Source organism: Pseudophryne corroboree, chromosome 3 (assembly GCF_028390025.1).
Source record: "Pseudophryne corroboree isolate aPseCor3 chromosome 3, aPseCor3.hap2, whole genome shotgun sequence".
Lineage (NCBI taxonomy): Eukaryota > Metazoa > Chordata > Amphibia > Anura > Myobatrachidae > Pseudophryne > Pseudophryne corroboree.
The window spans coordinates 512,415,204-512,436,220 of record NC_086446.1 but is presented as its reverse complement, the minus strand read 5'-3'; the positions used below and the strand labels follow the sequence as shown (position 1 = coordinate 512,436,220).

General features: G+C 43.5%; 1 protein-coding gene and 1 long non-coding RNA gene across 2 annotated transcripts in view; one reads left to right on the top strand and one right to left on the bottom strand.

Annotated features, from left to right (window-relative positions):
- OGFOD3 (2-oxoglutarate and iron dependent oxygenase domain containing 3) overlaps positions 1 to 21,017 on the bottom strand; it is a 484,427-nt gene that overhangs the window by 201,231 nt on the left and 262,179 nt on the right. The window contains exon 6 of the mRNA XM_063961071.1: positions 17,387 to 17,443. Coding sequence (XP_063817141.1) covers positions 17,387 to 17,443 — 57 coding nt within the window. The remainder of the gene's footprint in view (positions 1 to 17,386; positions 17,444 to 21,017) is intronic.
- The window catches only part of LOC135056203 (uncharacterized), a 143,614-nt gene that overhangs the window by 108,850 nt on the left and 13,747 nt on the right, over positions 1 to 21,017 (top strand). The gene's annotated exons all lie outside the window — the stretch shown is intronic.

Below are 21,017 nucleotides of genomic sequence, written 5' to 3'. Positions count from 1 at the left end.
TCTGCGAGGTACATTGGCTCCACAGGAAACCGTCGGGGGTTGTAGAGTGGATCTTGATTCAGAGAGGCACCAACAGGCTAAAGCTTTAGGCTGTCCCAGGGTGCATTGGGGCCTCTTCTATAAACCCCGCCTCCAGGCACTGAAGCTCAGTTTCGTTCACCAGTCAAATGCAGGAGCATGCAAGAGATAAGGCAGATGTTAGTCACAAAGAACCACATTCTCACGACAGGAGAAGGACCAGCGGCTAATGCCATACAAACCCATAGAAGCTAGGTGCGTCAGGGTGGGCGCCCTGTGGAATAAATGTACCTTGCAGTAAAAGTGTTAACCATGGCAAGTCTACCATAACACTCCTTTTCTGCAGCAGAATACATTGGTTTCCACAGGAAAACATTGGGGATGTCGTAAAGCAGTTCCTCAAGGGAGAGGGCGCGCCTTAGCGGGTACGAGAACCCGGCATCCAAAGGAAGCATCCTGGGAGGCAGAAGTATCAAAGGCATAGAACCTAATAAACATGTTCACTGAGGACCACATAGCCGCATTGCACAACTGTTCTGCGGACGCGCCACGGCGGGTCGCCCAAGGAGGGCCAACAGACCGAGTAGAATGGGCTTTAATAGCAGCAAGAGCTGGGAGTGTAACCTGTGCATAAGCTTGTGCAATCACCATTCTAATCCATCTGGCCATTCGCAGGCCAGTCCCGTTTGTGGAAACCAAACAGTACAAAAAGGGAATCTGACCTCCTGATAGAGGCAGTCCTCTCCACATAAATACAGAGAGCCCATACCACATCCAAAGAACGCTCTTTGGAAGACAAGTCTGAAGAGATAAAGGCCGTAACAACAATCTCTTGGTTAAGGTGAAAAGATGAAATCACCTTAGGCAAATAACCTGGTCGAGTTCGTAGAACTGCCCGGTCATGGTGAAAAATCAAATAGGGTGGACGACAGGACAAAGCGCCTAAGTCCGACACCCGTCTTGCAGAGGCAATAGCCAGCAAAAACAGGACCTTTAAGGTCCGCCGACTCAAGAAGTTCAATGGAGACTCTTGCAGGGCTTTTAGTACAACAGTCAAATCCCATAGAGCCACAGGGGGGACATAAGGAGGCTGAATCCTAAGTACGCCCTGAGTGAAAGTATGAACGTCAGGTATAGACGCAATTTTTCTCTGAAACCATACCGACAAAGCAGATATATGAACCATGAGGGTGGCCAGACTTAGACCTCGGTCAAGGCCTCACTGCAGAAAAAAAATATGTATATAAACCCACTGGAAAGTCACAGCTGCTGGAAGAGGTTTGTCAGACCTCCAGAAAGTGAATGAACATTAAGCAAGAAAATACCAGCGCTAAGAGTTGTTTTAACCAAAGTATTGATAGGAAACAGTTGGATCAATTAATCAGTAGCTTTATTTTACTTAATAGATATAAAATAATATTGTTAAAACATTAATAAAAACCGTAATAAAGACTAAATAGTCACCAACAGCATATAAATAAAAAATAGGAAACAATAATTGATCCTATATGGCTCTGAGATAATCAAAATATTAGGTTTTGCTGATAGGAACAATACCATCAATTTAAAAGATCCCGGACTTAAGTGGAAATCCGCTCCTCCTCAAATAGCAGTAAAAAGCACAGTCAGCTGGTAATACCCTAGATATACCTCATCCACAGTTCCACGAAAAAGATGACTCTCAATATTCGTCTGTGTAGGTGATTGAAGGGGTTTCCATAAATTGCTGGAAGTGCTCAACACAGGGAGTATCTGCGGTTTAATTGTATTCCAATGTGAAGGGAAAAGTCCTTATCCAGATCTATAATAGATGGTAGAAGGTGCAAAAGTTCCTCAGCATGGGCCTTAACGCGTTTCCCTGGACTAGGTCGTCCAGCTTCCTCAGAAGTGAATCATAAAGACACCGGGAGCCATTTTTATACCTCACTAATAATTAATTATGCAACAGCTGTGACAACTCTAATTAGCTGATCCTTATTTTGAAACAGACATTAGTAAGCTTTTTTGGGAAGGCAGTCCTAAACCACTTGTAATACATGTTTTTAAAAGTAAATTTATTAGAAGACAAGCTGTAATATATATAAATAAATAAAGACAAAAACACATGTGCCGGTCATGTGACCATTTTGTCACTTACCGGTATCCTAATTGGTATCAGATGTGTGGTGATCCCGCTATTAGGTCCATTGTGCCCCAGGGTCCGTCGGGACGTCCACCCATATGCTGGGTGAGCGCACCTGTGTCACGCTCCCCCATGCGTCACCACGTCTCATCGGTCATAGACCGGAAGACGCCCGTGAACCGCATGAATGGAGCGCACCCGACGCTCCCTGGGACAGCGTCACGTGCCCCAGAGTGGAAACGTGATCAGACCAATGTAGCGGTCCGCCCCACCATTCCTGAATGTGTTGCCTGGATACAGACAACATACACGTGTTTCACCTTGTATGTATCAATATGATATAAATACGATTGTATAATTAATGTAGTTTCAGTAATCTCATATACATACATATATATAGATATACAAAGAAAAAGAAAGAGTAAAAGGAGAGAATTTTTGAACAAGAGAATTTTTAAAAAAGTTTTATATTTACGGTACATTTATTATAGATTTTTTTTTATTTATTTTTTAGAAGAGGGTTATACAGAATAAATGGAAAGAATCTTGAGAAACATATATAGGGCACTTGTACATGGATACTGGGCAGAAGGAAGAATTTTTCATTAACACAGTTTTTATGTTATTATTATCTACACATCGTTAGGATCATTATACGAACGAGATAGAAAGGAATGGATAGGGACCATAGATCTCAATATGTATACATCACTAAAGGACATTCATATAATGGAATTAATCTCCATACTTTCATTTAAACCATCGGGGTATACAGAGTTGAATTGAAGCATCCAAAAGACTTCTCTTTTACATAGATTGGTATATCTATCCCCCCCTCTTGCTGTCGGATATACAATCTCTAAAGCTAAAAGTTTTAGAGTTTCCGGATCACCATTGTGTTTCTGGCAAAAATGTCTCGAGACACTATGTTTCATATATTTTCTAAGTATGTTTCTTCGATGTTCCAGAAACCGTATTTTTAACGGTCTGGTGGTGCGTCCTATATATGGGAGATTGCAACTACAGGTTAGTAGGTAAACTACATATGAAGAGTTACAATTAATAAAAGATTTTATAATATGTATCTCTTTTTTGTATGGTATCTCTACCTGGGTTGTTCTTCTCCCCATGTATTGACAGGTGGTGCATTTTTTATGTCCACATTGAAAGAAACCACATGGTTTTCCCATTGAGGTTAGCCAATTTTTACTCTCAGTGTCATCTGTATTTTCCTTAATGCTCCTCAGATGGCTTGGGGCTAATATTAGTTTCAAGGACTTATTCCTCTTATAAATGATTTTGGGATTGGAGGGAATAATGGTTCCCAAAATATTATCATGTCTTAATATTTTGTAATTTTTTCTTATAATATTTTTAATTTCACCCGCACAAGTATTATATTTGCAGATAAATTGTAGATTTCTATCAATAGTGGATTCTTCATCCTTATCTAAATTATTCTTTTTGTTAGTCTCTTTTTTATTTATCAGGAGAGTATTCCTATCTAGGTTGCAACCTACTCGCAACCTAGATAGGAATACTCTCCTGATAAATAAAAAAGAGACTAACAAAAAGAATAATTTAGATAAGGATGAAGAATCCACTATTGATAGAAATCTACCATTTATCTGCAAATATAATACATGTGCGGGTGAAATTAAAAATATTATAAGAAAAAATTACAAAATATTAAGACATGATAATATTTTGGGAACCATTATTCCCTCCAATCCCAAAATCATTTATAAGAGGAATAAGTCCTTGAAACTAATATTAGCCCCAAGCCATCTGAGGAGCATTAAGGAAAATACAGATGACACTGAGAGTAAAAATTGGCTAACCTCAATGGGAAAACCATGTGGTTTCTTTCAATGTGGACATAAAAAATGCACCACCTGTCAATACATGGGGAGAAGAACAACCCAGGTAGAGATACCATACAAAAAAGAGATACATATTATAAAATCTTTTATTAATTGTAACTCTTCATATGTAGTTTACCTACTAACCTGTAGTTGCAATCTCCCATATATAGGACGCACCACCAGACCGTTAAAAATACGGTTTCTGGAACATCGAAGAAACATACTTAGAAAATATATGAAACATAGTGTCTCGAGACATTTTTGCCAGAAACACAATGGTGATCCGGAAACTCTAAAACTTTTAGCTTTAGAGATTGTATATCCGACAGCAAGAGGGGGGGATAGATATACCAATCTATGTAAAAGAGAAGTCTTTTGGATGCTTCAATTCAACTCTGTATACCCCGATGGTTTAAATGAAAGTATGGAGATTAATTCCATTATATGAATGTCCTTTAGTGATGTATACATATTGAGATCTATGGTCTCTATCCATTCCTTTCTATCTCGTTCGTATAATGATCCTAACGATGTGTAGATAATAATAACATAAAAACTGTGTTAATGAAAAATTCTTCCTTCTGCCCAGTATCCATGTACAAGTGCCCTATATATGTTTCTCAAGATTCTTTCCATTTATTCTGTATAACCCTCTTCTAAAAAAAAAAAAAAAAAAAAAAAAAAAAATCTATAATAAATGTAAATATAAAACTTTTTTAAAAATTCTCTTGTTCAAAAATTCTCTCCTTTTACTCTTTCTTTTTCTTTGTATATCTATATATATGTATGTATATGAGATTACTGAAACTACATTAATTATACAATCGTATTTATATCATATTGATACATACAAGGTGAAACACGTGTATGTTGTCTGTATCCAGGCAACACATTCAGGAATGGTGGGGCGGACCGCTACATTGGTCTGATCACGTGTCCACTCTGGGGCACGTGACGCTGTCCCAGGGAGCGTCGGGTGCGCTCCATTCATGCGGTTCACGGGCGTCTTCCGGTCTATGACCGATGAGACGTGGTGACGCATGGGGGAGCGTGACACAGGTGCGCTCACCCAGCATATGGGTGGACGTCCCGACGGACCCTGGGGCACAATGGACCTAATAGCGGGATCACCACACATCTGATACCAATTAGGATACCGGTAAGTGACAAAATGGTCACATGACCGGCACATGTGTTTTTGTCTTTATTTATTTATATATATTACAGCTTGTCTTCTAATAAATTTACTTTTAAAAACATGTATTACAAGTGGTTTAGGACTGCCTTCCCAAAAAAGCTTACTAATGTCTGTTTCAAAATAAGGATCAGCTAATTAGAGTTGTCACAGCTGTTGCATAATTAATTATTAGTGAGGTATAAAAATGGCTCCCGGTGTCTTTATGATTCACTTCTGAGGAAGCTGGACGACCTAGTCCAGGGAAACGCGTTAAGGCCCATGCTGAGGAACTTTTGCACCTTCTACCATCTATTATAGATCTGGATAAGGACTTTTCCCTTCACATTGGAATACAATTAAACCGCAGATACTCCCTGTGTTGAGCACTTCCAGCAATTTATGGAAACCCCTTCAATCACCTACACAGACGAATATTGAGAGTCATCTTTTTCGTGGAACTGTGGATGAGGTATATCTAGGGTATTACCAGCTGACTGTGCTTTTTACTGCTATTTGAGGAGGAGCGGATTTCCACTTAAGTCCGGGATCTTTTAAATTGATGGTATTGTTCCTATCAGCAAAACCTAATATTTTGATTATCTCAGAGCCATATAGGATCAATTATTGTTTCCTATTTTTTATTTATATGCTGTTGGTGACTATTTAGTCTTTATTACGGTTTTTATTAATGTTTTAACAATATTATTTTATATCTATTAAATAAAATAAAGCTACTGATTAATTGATCCAACTGTTTCCTATCAATACTTTGGTTAAAACAACTCTTAGCGCTGGTATTTTCTTGCTCACTGCAGAAAAGCCAGGATTCTGGACGTTCTGAATCTATATGCATCATAATTCTTATCGGCACACCAGGTGAAGTAAGAATTCCAGATCCTGTAATAAATCCGAGAAGATGCCGGTTTGCGGGCTTTCAACATAGTAAAAATACTTTGGCCCTCAGGAGTGATGCTTCAAGAGCCACGTCGTCAAAGCCAGTCTGGCCAGGTCTGGGTAAAGGGCCCTGTACGAGAAGGTCCGGGAGCTGAGGAAGTAGAAGGGGTCTCTCTGTCGATAGACCCTGCAGGTCTGAGAACCAATACCTTCGAGGCCACGCTGGAGCGACTAGAAGTATCATTCCTCCTTCTTGTTTGAACTTCCGTAGGACCCTGAGTGACACTGGAGGGAACACGTAGGGCAGCCAAAAGTTCCAAGGAACCGCCAGTGCATCCACGAACGCTGCCTGAGGATGCCTGGTCCTTGACAACGAAGATCTGTACCTTGTGATTGTATCGAGATGCCATGAAGTCTACGTCCGGTAGGGCCCATCTGTCCACTAGGAGTTGAAAGACTTCCGGATGTCCTGGTGACTTAGGAAGTCCGCTTCCCAGTTTAGGACACCCGGAATGAACACTGACGATATGGCTGGCAGATGGCATTCCGCCCAACAACATTTTTTGACACTTCTATCGTTGCCATGCGGCTTCGAGTGTCACCTTGATGGTTTATGTATGCCACCATAGTGGCATTGTCTGACCGTACTTGAACAGGCCTGTTCTGTACCAGAGGCAGGGCGAGAGATAATGCATTGAACACCGCCTTCAACTCCAGAATGTTTATTGGGAGGAGTGATTCCTCCTTGGTCCAGCAACCCTGAAATGAGTGTTGCTCCAACATCGCACCCCATACCCTCAGACTGGCGTCCGTTGTCAGTAGGACCCAGTCGGGGATACAGAAGGGACGGACCCTCTTTAATTGCTGGACCTGTAGCCACCAGGTCAGCGACAGATGAATCTCCGGAGTTAAAGTGATCATTTGAGATCTGATCCGATGAGATTGGCCGTCCCATTTGGAAAGGATTAACCTCTGTAGTGGGTGGGAATGAAATTGAGCATACTCTACCATGTTGAACAGCCGTTGACTGTGTGCGTCCAGAAGTGCCCCCAGGTGCACCACGCTCTGAGCTGGGACCAGCGAAGACTTTTTCCAATTGATAAGCCACCCGTGGGCTTGCAGGAAGTTTACAGTCAGTTGCAGATGACTGAGGAGGACATCGTGGGAAATTGTCAGAATCAGCAGGTCATCCAGATACGGCAGGATTCTGATCCCCTGGCGACAGGAAGATGGGCCGTTATAATGGCCATCACACCTTGGTGAAGATCCGAGGAGTCATGGCCAGTCCAAATGGTAGAGCCTGGAATTGATAATGTTGGTTGCCAATAGCAAACCGCAGAAACTGCTGGTGATACATGGCAATAGATATAAGCAGGTATGCATCCTGTATATCTAGGGATACCATATAGTCTCCGGGTTCCATAGCCAGTATAATAGAGCGCAGTGTTTCCATACAAAACCTGGACACTCCCACAAATTTGTTCAGGGATTTGAGGTTGAGTATAGGCCGGAATAACCCATTTGGTTTGGGACTAGAAACAGGGTTGAGTAATAACCTCTGCGTTCTGGGACTGAGGTACCGGAACAACCACTCCTGTACTCAGGAGAGAACGGACACTTGACACTGTGTGAACTGTAGAAGTCGGCCTCCCACCCTGGGGTTCACCAGGGGGAGGCCCGGCCCGTCATGCAGCAGGCTTGTCTTGTTTAGAAGCAGGCCGTCTCGGGTATGCCTGACCTTTTGCTTTCCCTTGAGGCTGAAAGGAACGAAAAGTGGTACCTTTTGCCTTCTGTGCAGAAAGATTAGTATTTGGGAGAAAAGCAGTCTTAGCAGCTGCTAACTCAGACACAATTTTATTCAGGTCTTCCCCAAACAAAATGTCCCCAGTAAAACGGGAGTTCCTCCAAGGTCTTTTTGGAGTCTATGTTCACTTTCCACGACCTCAACCACAGAATACGGCGAGCCAGGACAGACGTAGTCGATGACTTTGCCGCCAACACACCCACCTCATAGGACGTCTCCTGAATGTAATAGGCGGTGGTGGTAATGTGAGACAGGTATTGTCTGGCCTTGTCAGAAATATCCTCGGGCAGAACCCACGCTTCAATACCTTTTGCAGCCCAGGAGGCAGCAATAGTGGGCCTATGCACAGCTCCTGTAATGGAGTAGATAGACTTCAGGCATGCCTCCACACACGCTTATCTGTAGGGTCCTTCAGTGAGGTGACAGGCAGAGTGGACGACACCACAAGGCGGGTGACGTGAGAATCCACCGGCAGTGGATTTTCCCACTTGCTACAGAACTCTGCAGGGAGAGGATAGCGAGCCAAGGCCTGTTTAGGCAGAGGGAATTTCTTCCCTGGAGTAGACCGTTGTTCCCGCCTGATATCCACTAAATGGTCAGAATGGGGTAACAGAGTTTTAACCACCTTCTGCTGTTTAAACATATCGGTTTTCTTTGCCACAGTAGTGGAATCCTCATCATCAGAGATTTGTAGGATTTGTTTAAAAGCAACCACTAAGGCAGGGACATCAATCTGCAAGGGAAAATCCTTATCAGTAACACCAGATTCAGTGTCTGACAGGACCGTATGCTCCCCTCCTCTTCAGATGAAACAACAGAGAGGTATGTGGACTGTGAGGAGGAAGTAGCCGGCTTATATGACCCAGAGGCATGCCAGAGTACCCAGTACGTTAGTGAACGCAGCCCAGGGTGGCTCCTGAGTAGACCCAGGAGCTGCGTATTGACTAGGAGGTGTATGACACATAGTACATAGACCGTCATACAAAACTTTCCCTTCTGGTAAATGCCTGGAGCATGCTCTGCATGATGCAGGAGCTTCCAATGATTTACTGCCCTTTTTTTTAGACAATATGTAAAAATGCAACAACAGAGCAACTTAGTACCTATAAAGCCACACAAAGTACAATACCTGCGAATAAATCCGGTATTATGTGACTGAGTACACAGTAGAATATGCGTATTGGATAAATACTGTGACGCACTATATTAGCAGACCCAAATGCACCTAGCCTCTTAGGGTACAGAATATAGTGACAGTTATATCTGGGAAACACTGAAAGTGAAACCACACAGCAGATACAGGCACACACAGTCACAGGCAATGCAGAAATTATTAAACAATACAGCTGCACTGGACTAGAATATATATAGATAGATAGATAGATAGATAGATAGATAGATAGATAGATAGATAGATCACAGCGTGGTCCTAGACCGGAGGTATATATTAGAATACTCGTACAATATATTCTATAACAGGTACATTTTTTCTTAACTAACGCTGTTTGTATAAAGACATGTAGAATACTCAAGTGTTTGTAAAGTCACAGCGCTGTATACAGGCGGCTTTACAAAGGAGACCTTGCACTGCAGTCCCGGAGACCAGCCACAGCTATGCTCAGAAGATGGCACCCAGCGTCTCAGTCAGGGAGTGAGGGATAGTGTGAGGCAGCACCAGAGCTGGAAAATTTGCTCAGAGCTGGCGCCCTAGGCCGGGGTAGGGTCTACAGGTCAAGCGCCACCTCCCCTATGCTGGACTTCCACCCCAGGTACTGGGAGTCTTATAAATGGGGTATTCGTACACCCGACCTGTACTGAAACGCCCCGGTGGTTTAGTGGGATCCCTGCTCTGAGACTTGTCTCCCTAGGTCACGGTCGGAACGCAATTTAATGGTGGGTCCCACGTGAGGAACCATCTTACCTCCTCCTCGTAGCAGTCTCGCAAACAAGGAGAGCATCTGCGACTGTGTACCTAAGCCGGAGTGTCTCCGCCACAAGTACCTGGGAAGCGAGCCGCGGGAGTATGCAACGCTGCTTGGAAGGTGATGGAGCTGCAGCGCTGAAGTGTCACCCTGACATACAGCGCTGGTAGCCCGGAGAAAAAATCTTCTTAGAAGCTTTTTCAGGGCTGCCCAGTGCCTGGAGGCGGGGTTTATAGAGGAGGCCCCAATGCATCCTGGGACAGCCTAAAGCTTTAGCCTGTTGGTGCTTCTGGATCAAGATCCACTCTACACCCCCCAATATTTTCCTGTGGAAACAAATGTATCTTGCTACAGAAATATATATCTATGTGTATCAAATAGGTGTGTACATGAAGGTCAAGAACTCTTTATGGATAAAACCATTTATCAGATGTCAGATATAGAACAGTCACATAGGGGCAGATGTATTAAGCCAGGACAAGTGATAAAGCAATGATAAAGCAGTGACAAGTGCAAGGTGATAATGCACCAGCCAGTCAGCTCCTAACTGTAAATGTACACATTGGAGCTGATTGGCTGGTGAGTTATTACCTTGCACTTATCACTTCTTTATCACTTCTCCAGGCTTAATACATCTGCCCCAGTGCTCTCTATCAGGTATGACTACTGTATATGAGACTACCCTTCTGTATACTTTCATACGTGGTATACTCCCACTATTTTGGAGGACCCCACTAAGGGCAGGTTTTCAGGTTAATCTTTAGCAACACGTAATGCATAATCTGCCTGATGCCGGAGTTAATGCTCCCCCTTCTTGTGATATACAAAAGATAGTGCAGTGATTAGTCTTTAACTTATTCTTGGGATGCGTGTGTCCCTTAAATCCACTAAAATAATCCAAAGTCCCAAATAAATTAAGTCATGTCCAAAAAGTGGTACAGTGTCATACTCCGGAGGTGTCCCAACAGCGCTGATCACTTACCAGTTTCTCGGTGAGTGTACTTCTCCATCTACCCAAAGTTGGTAGGGGATACAGGTACCAGTGGACTTTGGATTATTCTAGAGCAGAATAATTCAGCTCACAAACCACAGGATATGGATACGGTATCACAGAGCACAGTATATAAGTTCATGAAAGCACATAATGACAAAATAAGAATCTGCACGCAAGGTGCAAATACTATGGGGTAAATGTAATATCTGGCGACTTGCAGGCATCAGGGAGTTCCTGGCGATTCTGCTCCATGTTTTAGAAACAGTAATTTAAAAGGCAAGACCATATACAAAAAAAGGGGGTGAGTCCGCACTGGCAATGAAGAAATAGTTATGATGAAGATAAATATATAACCATTATGCTTGTACTGTATTTTAAGATTTACCACTATTGGTGGTGCTCCCGAATTTTTGGTAGATCAGACTACACAATTCGGTGGAGAGAAAAGACAAAAAAAGTCTCTTCCAGGAGCACTCTTATGTTTGTTTATTTCAAACAATCAATCATTTGTTTAATCATGTATTAAATTAACAATTATGCATCACAGAGGAAAATACAGATGCATCTAATATATAAAAATGAAAATTTGTCCTTCTCTCCTTCTGTCTTTCTATACAAATCCACAGTTTACAAGCGAAGATCGTGAAATTTTACATACGAGCGTATTAAAACACGGCCGAGGCAACTAAAACATTTTGAAATCCCTAGCACCCCTGGGGAGGAAGACAGCAGCACAAGAGTATATCAGGAGAAAGCATAACTCCGGAATTGCTGGAGCAATGTACTAAAAAATTGGTACACATATGCCTTACAATCTGGGAACAAACACTGTGGGGGGAAGACACCCCTAGGGGTGAGGTAGCAGCACAGAGTATTTCAGGAGACAGCATAACTCCAGAATGCCTGGACCAATTTACAACAAACTTGGTACATATATGACTTACAAGCTGGGAACAAACACTGTGGGAGTAAGACACCCCTAGCACCACTAGGGGATGGACAGCAGAGAATTTTTCAGCAGACAGCATAATTCTGGAATGCCTGAAGCAATTTACACCAAACTTGCTACACATATGACTTACACTCTGTGAACAAACACTGTGGAGGTAATATACCACTAGCGCCCCTAGGGGTGGGCCAGCAGCACAGACTATATCAAGACATGCATGATATGTCACTGATAACAGGGCTGCATGTGACAGGGCCAGTGACAGGATGTGAGAAGGGGAATGCAGGTAGCACAAACCCACACAGTGAGAGTTATATAGTAGAAGTAGCACGGTCCCCCAGCAGCACAAAGTATATAAGGAGATACATAATGTGCTACGCTATATAAGAAATTGTAAAAAAAAATTTTGATAATTTCACAGGGGTACTGACATGATGTGAGGGGAATGGAGGCAGCAGGAAGCCACAGACTGAGAGTTGTATAGTGGGAAGAGAAGGATCCCTTGGGGGACCAAAAAGGAGTCCGGCCACTACACAAAGGGGGTCATTCCGAGTTTATCGCTAGCTGCCGTTGTTCGCTGCGAAGCGATCAGTGAAAAAAATGGCTAATCTGCGCATGCGTATGCTCCGCAATGCGCATGCGCGTCGTACGGGTACAAAGTCCATTGTGGTTTTGCACTGGTTCTAGCAACGATTCCAATCGCACAGCCGGTCGCAAGGAGATTAACAGAAAGAGGGAGTTTCTGGGTGTCAACTGACCGTTTTCAGGGAGTGCTTAGAAAAACGCAGGCGTGGCAGAAAAAACGCAGGCGTGGCTAGGCGTTCGCTGGGCGGGTGTATGACGTCAAAAGCTGTCCCTCCGTCGTTAGAATCAATGCACACGAAGAGTAACTACAGGGCTACTCTTGTTTTGCACAAAACGATTTTGTAGGCGCTCTGCTGCACAAGCGTTCGCACTTCTGCAAAGCTAAAATACATTCCCCAGTAGGCGGCAACAATGCGTTTGCACGGCTGCTAAAAACTGCTAGCGAGCGATCAACTCAGAATGACCCCCAAAGTGCGTCAGGGAAGCAAGATATGCCTATATACTAGATCTCCAACCAACGTAAATTAACGAACAACTATCATTTTAATTTACCATCCTCATCCTGTAGCGAAGCACGAGTATTCAGCTATCTACAATGTTATTTATACTGTGTGTTTAATATTTCAATTTATTTTTGTAAAAAGACATTCTTAAATTCTCGGGCAACGCCGGGTACTCAAACTAGTATTCTATAAAACATAACCTTTAATGGAGTAATTCAAAATAAAGCAAGAACAATCAGAAGTTCTTTAATGAACCTGAAGAAATTAAAAATGGGTCACATTCGCCCCTTGTCTACACCTGTAGATCTGGGTATCAATAAGCCCTTAAAATAGGTGAGAATATGACATTCATCATATAGAGCAGGGGTAGGGAACCATTTTTCTACCAAGGGCCATTTGGATATTTATAAAATCCTTCGGGGGCCATACAAAAAATATCAACTTAAAAATTAGCCAGCCCCCAGTAGTTATCAATAGTTATGACCCAGTAGATATGCCCCCAGTCAGTAGATATGCCCCCAGTCAGTTGTTATGCTCCATTAGATATGCCCCCAGTCACTTGTTATGCCCCAGTAGATATGCCCCCAGTCAGTAGATATGCCCCCAGTCAGTTGTTATGCTCCATTAGATATGCCCCCAGTCACTTGTTATGCCCCAGTAGATATGCCCCCAGTCACTTGTTATGCCCCAGTAGATATGCCCCCAGTCACTTGTTATGCCCCAGTAGATATGCCCCCAGTCACTTGTTATGCCCCATTAGATCTTCAAGATTACAATCTTCAAGATTGGCTTACTGAGTTTCAAAGCATTACATGACCAGGGCCCAAGGTACCTGAAGCAGCTACTGACCCCATACTGCCCCACTCGATCACTGCAATCTGTAGATGAAAGACTTTTAGCAGTACCTAGAATCTCCCGTAACTCATCTGGGGGTCGAGCTTTTAGTCATGCGGCTCCGACTCTATGGAACTCACTTTCCCGCACAGTGCGAGAGGCCCCAACTATAGAATCCTTCTAAAGTAGACTCAAGACTTTCCTGTTTACTCAAGCATTTCCATAATGTCCCTTTTAGTATCTTCATGCTTTTGTATTTTATGAAAATGTACTTCATTATTTTCTGTACTATGGTGGTCATTCCGAGTTGTTCGCTCGGTAAATTTCTTCGCATTGCAGCGATTTTCCGCTTAGTGCGCATGCGCAATGTTCGCACTGCGACTGCGCCAAGTAAATTTGCTATGCAGTTAGGAATTTTACTCACGGTTTTTTCTTCGTTCTGGTGATCGTAATGTGATTGACAGGAAGTGGGTGTTTCTGGGCGGAAACTGGACGTTTTATGGGTGTGTGAGAAAAAACGCGGGAGTGGCTGGAGAAACGGAGGAGTGTCTGGGCGAACGCTGGGTGTGTTTGTGACGTCAAACCAGGAACGACAAGCACTGAACTGATCGCAGATGCCGAGTAAGTTTGAAGCTACTCAGAAACTGCTAAGAGGTGTGTAATCGCAATTTTGAGAATCTTTCGTTCACAATTTTAAGATGCTAAGATTCACTCCCAGTAGGCGGCGGCTTAGCGTGTGTAAAGCTGCTAAAAACAGCTTGCGAGCGAACAACTCGGAATGACCCCCTATATTATGCTATGTACTGTATCTGTTAAGCGCCTTGAGTCCTATTGGAGAAAGAGCGCTATATAAATAAAATTATTATTATTATTGGGGGTCATTCCGAGTTGTTCGCTCGCAAGCTGCTTTTAGCAGCTTTGCACACGCTAAGCCGCCGCCTACTGGGAGCGAATCTTAGCTTATCAAAATTGCGAACGAAAGATTAGCAGAATTGCGAATAGACACTTCTTAGCAGTTTCTGAGTAGCTCCACACTTACTCGGCATCTGCGATCAGTTCAGTGCTTGTCGTTCCTGGTTTGACGTCACAAACACACCCAGCGTTCGCCCAGACACTCCCCCATTTCTCCAGCCACTCCCGTGTTTTTCCCAGAAACGGTAGCGTTTTTTCACACACTCCCATAAAACGGCCAGTTTCCGCCCAGAAACACCCACTTCCTGTCAATCACACTCCGATCAGCAGAACGAAGAAAAAACCTCATAATGCCGTGAGTAAAATACCTAACTGCATAGCAAATTTACTTGGCGCAGTCACACTGCGGACATTGCGCATGCGCATTAGCGACTAATCGCTCCGTTGCGAGAAAAAAATAACGAGCTAACAACTCGGAATGACCCCCATTATTATTATATATGCCCCCAGTCAATTGTTATGCCCCATTAAATATGCTCCCTGTAGTTATTCCCCATTAGATATGCTCCCTAGTAGTGCCGCTTACACACACACACACACACACACACACACACACACACACACACACACACATTAAAAGATCAAAAAACACAATACTCATCAGCTCCTCTCCTGCTTCTGGAACGCTGCCCTCCGCCTGGCCACCCGCTCCTTGGAACTATAGAAGAGACATCATTATGTCTCTCCCATAGCGCACAGCCGCACACGCACACTGCTAGAGCCGGAAGCCAGAGCTCAGAAATGAGCTCCTGTCTCCGGCTGCTGCTAAGGGGAAGGAGCCGGACGACCACTGGTAACAAAATCTCAGCAAGCGGCCGGCATCTCCCTCGGCTAGGTGAGCCTAGCTGGGCCGGAACCAGCGGCTTTGTGGGGCTTATACGGCCCGCGGGCCACAGGTTCCCCACCCCTGATATAGAGACTTGATATAATATATATTATTATATATTATTATAACAAGTGTCACCTATTTTAAAGGCTTATTGTTACCCAGATCTACAGGTGTAGACAAGGGGCGAATTTTTGCACCATTTTTAATTTCTTCAGGTTCATTAAAGAACTTCTGATTGTTCTTGTTTTATTTTGAATTACTCCATTAAAGGTTATGTTTTTTTAGAATATACATCTGTATTTTCCTCTGTGATGCATAATTGTTCATTTAATACATGATTATACAAATGATTGTTTGAAATAAACAAACATAAGAGTGCTCCTGGAAGGGACTTTTTTGTCTTTTCTTTCCCCCGAATTGATAAAGCAAGACCAATCTGGTTTTGCCTTTCAAATGAAAGACCCTTTAAATCATCGGCCAGACTTGTGGGGAAGTCGCAGATGCCTATACGTCGTTATTACATTTACTCCTATATAATTCATGTTTAACAGCATATCAGTGTTATATCAGCACAGGTCACAGTAACCGTAATAATTCAGGATCATATCAAAATCAGGATACAGGTCTATACAAAACTGAAGCAAGCACAACAATTTAGGTGGCTGTTTTTTTTCCCTCCAGATTGTTCTGGCTTATTAAAGCTGCCCCATGCACTGCTTAGATGAATGGTCTCAAAAATATAGGGCGCTAATCAGCTTAATTAGACAGGAATTGAGCCTTTAAACAGGTTAGTAGCTTGCTGAGTAATTACACAGCGACAGTCAGTTTATTGCCTGGAACGTTTACGGAGACACTTTGTGCTAGTCAATACACATGTTCTGCAGTTAATAACATCAGAGCTGTGGGAAAGAGCCAGCAACAAGAAGCTGGCTAGAACATTGTACTCCTTGTGCCGAGACATTGGCGTTTCTATAATGGGTGCAGTGTGTGCGAGGCACACGGGCCCCCAGGTCCAGGGGGGCCCACCCTGCACACACTGCACCCATTTGCTTAATACTTACCTCTCTGAAGTCCTCCCGTGAAGCCATCCCTTTTCTGCAGCGCAATAGAGTTTGAACACTAGGGGGAACAAACTCTATTGCGCCTGTTGAAAACTCCGGAAAGATGGTATGCGCATTAGCAAAATCTTCGGGAAAATGGCCGCCGCGCCGTGTTCCCGGAGGTTTGCGCATGCGCAATAGAGTCTGTTCTCAGACTCTGTCGCCGCTGCTGCGGAGAAGGATGGCACCGCCGGAGGACTCCGGAGAGGTAAGTATTAAATCCTGTGCATCAGTCAGAGAGGAGGGGGCCCCTGAAGCAGAAGGCTGCACACGGGCCTCCTCCTCTCTTAAAACGCCCCTGTGCCGAGACCAGTGATCTATATACACCATGCCGTATGAATGTGCTTTACATCTGTAATAATGCATCCTATGTTCTCATACATAAATAGCCCATCTTTCAAACTCTATACTGTGATAAGGAAAGCTAAAATTCAAAAGTCAATATAATAATAACCTGGAACCATTATCCATCCTGCCCCTAGGCCAGTGCTAGGTTTGCCTATGTGTTAAACCCAGCTATGGCGTAAGGCAGTGATGGGGAACCTTTGGAACTCCAGCTGTTGTTGAACTACACATCTCAGCATGCCCTGCTACAGTTTTGCTATTTGGTGATGTTAAAACTGTAGCAGGGCATACTGGGATGTGTAGTTCAACAACAGTTGAGTGTCAAAGGTTTCCCATCACTAGCGTAAGGTATAGTACATGCAGAACCCAGATACACTGGAATCACAAAAATTCTTGTCTTATACTAGACAAAAATGCAGCAAATGTGAGTCTTTTGAATATCCTCTTAAAAAATAAATACACATATAATTTACCGATACAGCTGTAAATCCTCCTCGGTCAGGATTTCTTTCATTTTTTCCCCATAGTACCTGTGTAAAAGAAAAATCAAGTTAATAAAGTGGGAGGTAAAAACATTTACAATGGGGATCAGTCAATAAAGACTGAAGGGGAACTTTGGCGAGAGTTGGTTAGCTTATCCTAATATATGGTACTAACAATGCATTTGGTTAATGTAGACTATCTATCAGTTATGGATGTGGTGAGTGCAGTAGATGAATGGCATTTTTGTTTATTTTGCACAGTCACACCAATACAGTATATAAAACAATAATAAAACCAAGACTGTGTATTATGTTGAGCCTCATTATCTAGACCAGCCTAAACTGAGATTTACAGTGCATCCGGAAAGTATTCACAGTGTTTCACTTTTTCCACATTTTGTTATGTTACAGCCTTATTCCAAGATGGAATAAACTAATTTTCCCCCTCAAAATACTACACACAATACCCCAAATATATAATGTGAAACAAGTTTTTTTGAGATTTTTGCAAATTTATTAAAAATAAAAAACTAAGAAATCACATGTACATAAGTATTCACAGCCTTTGCTTAATACTTTGTTGATGCACCTTTGGAAGCAATTACAGCCTCAAGTCTTTTTGAATATGAAGCCATTTCTCTTTGCACACCTCTCAAGCTCCATCAGGTTGGATGGGAAGCGTCGGTGCACACCCATTTTCAGATCTCTCCAGAGATGTTTAATCGGATTCAAGTCTGAGCTCTGGATGGGCCACTCAAGGACATTCACAGAGCTGTCCTGAAGCCACTCCTTTGATATCTTGGCTCTGTACTTCATGTCATTGTCCTGCTGAAAGATGAACTGTCGCCCAGTCTGAGGTCAAGAGCACTCTGGAGCAGGTTTTCATCCAGGATGTCTCTGTACATTGCTGCATTCATCTTTCCCTCTATCCTGACTAGTTTCCCAGTTCCTGTCGCTGAAAAACCTCCCCACAGCCAGGGAGGCCAATCCCAGGATCGACGGGATCCCGGAATTTGAATCCCGGAATTGGAGGCTGCAATCCCGGGATTCACAGGATTAAGGTGCACATGTACATTACTGGGTTTTTTGGACGGGCAGCGCCACTGAGCTCTAGCGCTTGGCTCAGCCTCACGCTGCCCAACACCGGCTGCCTTGCTGTGCGCAGCGTGACGTCAGCAAGGTCACGCTGCGTATCCACAGCCATGCCCGCAGCGTCTGTGCTTCAACGCGCCTGCCCGCCAGTGAGTCCATCCGCCATCAAAGCTGCTGAACTGTGAGTGACACACTAGCGTCTCTGCTGCAGTGCTGTCACTGTGCTGCTGCTGCCTGCCTCTCAACCTTGGGGACCCTTTTACTGACCCTTTATGGTGAGTACATTCTATTTTTTTTTTTTCTGAACTTGAAATGGGGCTGTAGATTAAAATACAGTTCAATCCCGGGATCCCGGGAATCCCGGATTGAGTTTTTTTCAATCCCAAATCCTGGGATTGAAAAAACAGGCCGGGATTGGCCTCCCTACCCACAGCATGATGCTGCCACCACCATGCTTCACTGTAGGGATGGTATTGGCCTGGTGATGAGCGGTGCCTGGTTTCCTCCAAACACGACACCTGGCATTCACGCCAAAAAGTTAAATCTTTGGGGGGAATTCAAATGTTTGAAAAGTCGGCTGGGTATCTGTTTTTTCCTGTCTATAAGATAGGAAAAAACAGACACCCAACTGACTTTTCAAACAATTGAATTCCACCCTTTGTCTTATCAGATCAGAGAATTTTGTTTCTCATGGTCTGAGAGTCCTTCAGGTGCATTTTTGCTTTTTACTAAGAAGTGGCCTCCGTCTGGCCACTCTACCATACAGGCCTGATTGGTGGATTGCTGCAGAAATGGTTGTCCTTCTGGAAAGTTTTCCTCTCTCCAAAGAGGAATGCCGTAGCTCTGACAGAGTGACCATCGGGTTCTTGGTCACCTCCCTGACTAGGGCCCTTCTCCCGCGATCACTCAGTTTAGACGGCCGGCCAGCTCTAGGAAGAGTCCTGGTGGTTCAGAACTTCTTCCATTTACATATGATGGAGGCCACTGTGATCATTGGGATCTTCAAAGCAGCAGATATTTTTCTGTACTCTTCCCCAGATTTGTGCCTCGAGACAATCCTGTCTCAGAGGTCTACAGACAATTCCTTTGACTTCATGCTTGGTTTGTGCTCAGACATGCACTGTCAAGTGTGGGACCTTATATAGACAGGTGTGTGCCTTTCCAAATTATGTCCAATCAACTGAATTTACCACAGATGGACTCCAATTAATCTGTAGGAACATCTCAAGGATGATCAGTCGAAACAGGGTGCACCTGAGCTCAATTCTGAGCTTCCTGGCAAAGGCTGTGAATACTTATGTACATGTGATTGACCATTCACATAAAAAGACTCAACAAATAGAAGAGCACTGTGACTTCATCAACCAATTTTTATTTGAATAAATTGTTTTACATTTATCCGCATAAGCTCCTGGAAACCCACCCTGGCCGCCAATCTATCGCAAATCCTGCCTCTGTATAAATCACTGGTACGTCCGCATCTGGAATATTGTGTTCAATTATGGGCACCATATTATAAAAAAAGATATCGGGGAGCTCGAAAGAGTTCAAAGGCGTGCTACTAAACTGATTAAAGGGTTAGAGACACTGGAGTATGAGGAAAGGCTTACTAGGTTTAATTTGTATTCCCTTGAAAAGAGGAGACATTATTAATATCTTCAAATATGTATAGGGTCAATACAAAGAGTTAGCAGGGGATTTGTTTATTAATAAACTCTGTATAGGACACGTGAGCACTCACTGAGGCTAGAGGAGAGAAAATTCCGTACACAGCGTAGGAAAGGGTTCTTCACTGTAAGGGCAATAAGAATTTGGAACTCCCTGCCAGAGAAGATAATAATGGTGGACTCTTTAAATAAGATTTTAAACCTACCGGTAAATCTATTTCTCCTAGTCCGTAGAGGATGCTGGGGACTCCGTAAGGACCATGGGGGGTATAGACGGGCTCCGCAGGAGATAGGGCACCTAAAAAGAACTTTGACTATGGGTGTGCACTGGCTCCTCCCTCTATGCCCCTCCTCCAGACCTCAGTTAGAGAACTGTGCCCAGAGGAGATGGACAATACAAGGCAGGATTTAGCAATCCAAGGGCAAGATTCATACCAGCCCACACCAATCATACCATGTAACCTGGAACATACATAACCAGTTAACAGTATGAACAAAAACAACAGTAACGGTCCAAGACCGATGTCAACTGTAACATAACCCTTATGTAAGCAACAACTATATACAAGTCTTGCAGAGTTTCCGCACTGGGACGGGCGCCCAGCATCCTCTACGGACTAGGAGAAATAGATTTACCGGTAGGTTTAAAATCTTATTTTCTCTTACGTCCTAGAGGATGCTGGGGACTCCGTAAGGACCATGGGGTTTATACCAAAGCATCCAATCGGGCGGGAGAGTGCGTATGACTCTGCAGCACCGACTGAGCAAACGCTAGGTCCTCATCAGCCAGGGTATCAAACTTGTAGAATTTAGCAAAAGTGTTTGACCCCAACCAAGTCGCTGCTCGGCAAAGTTGTAAAGCC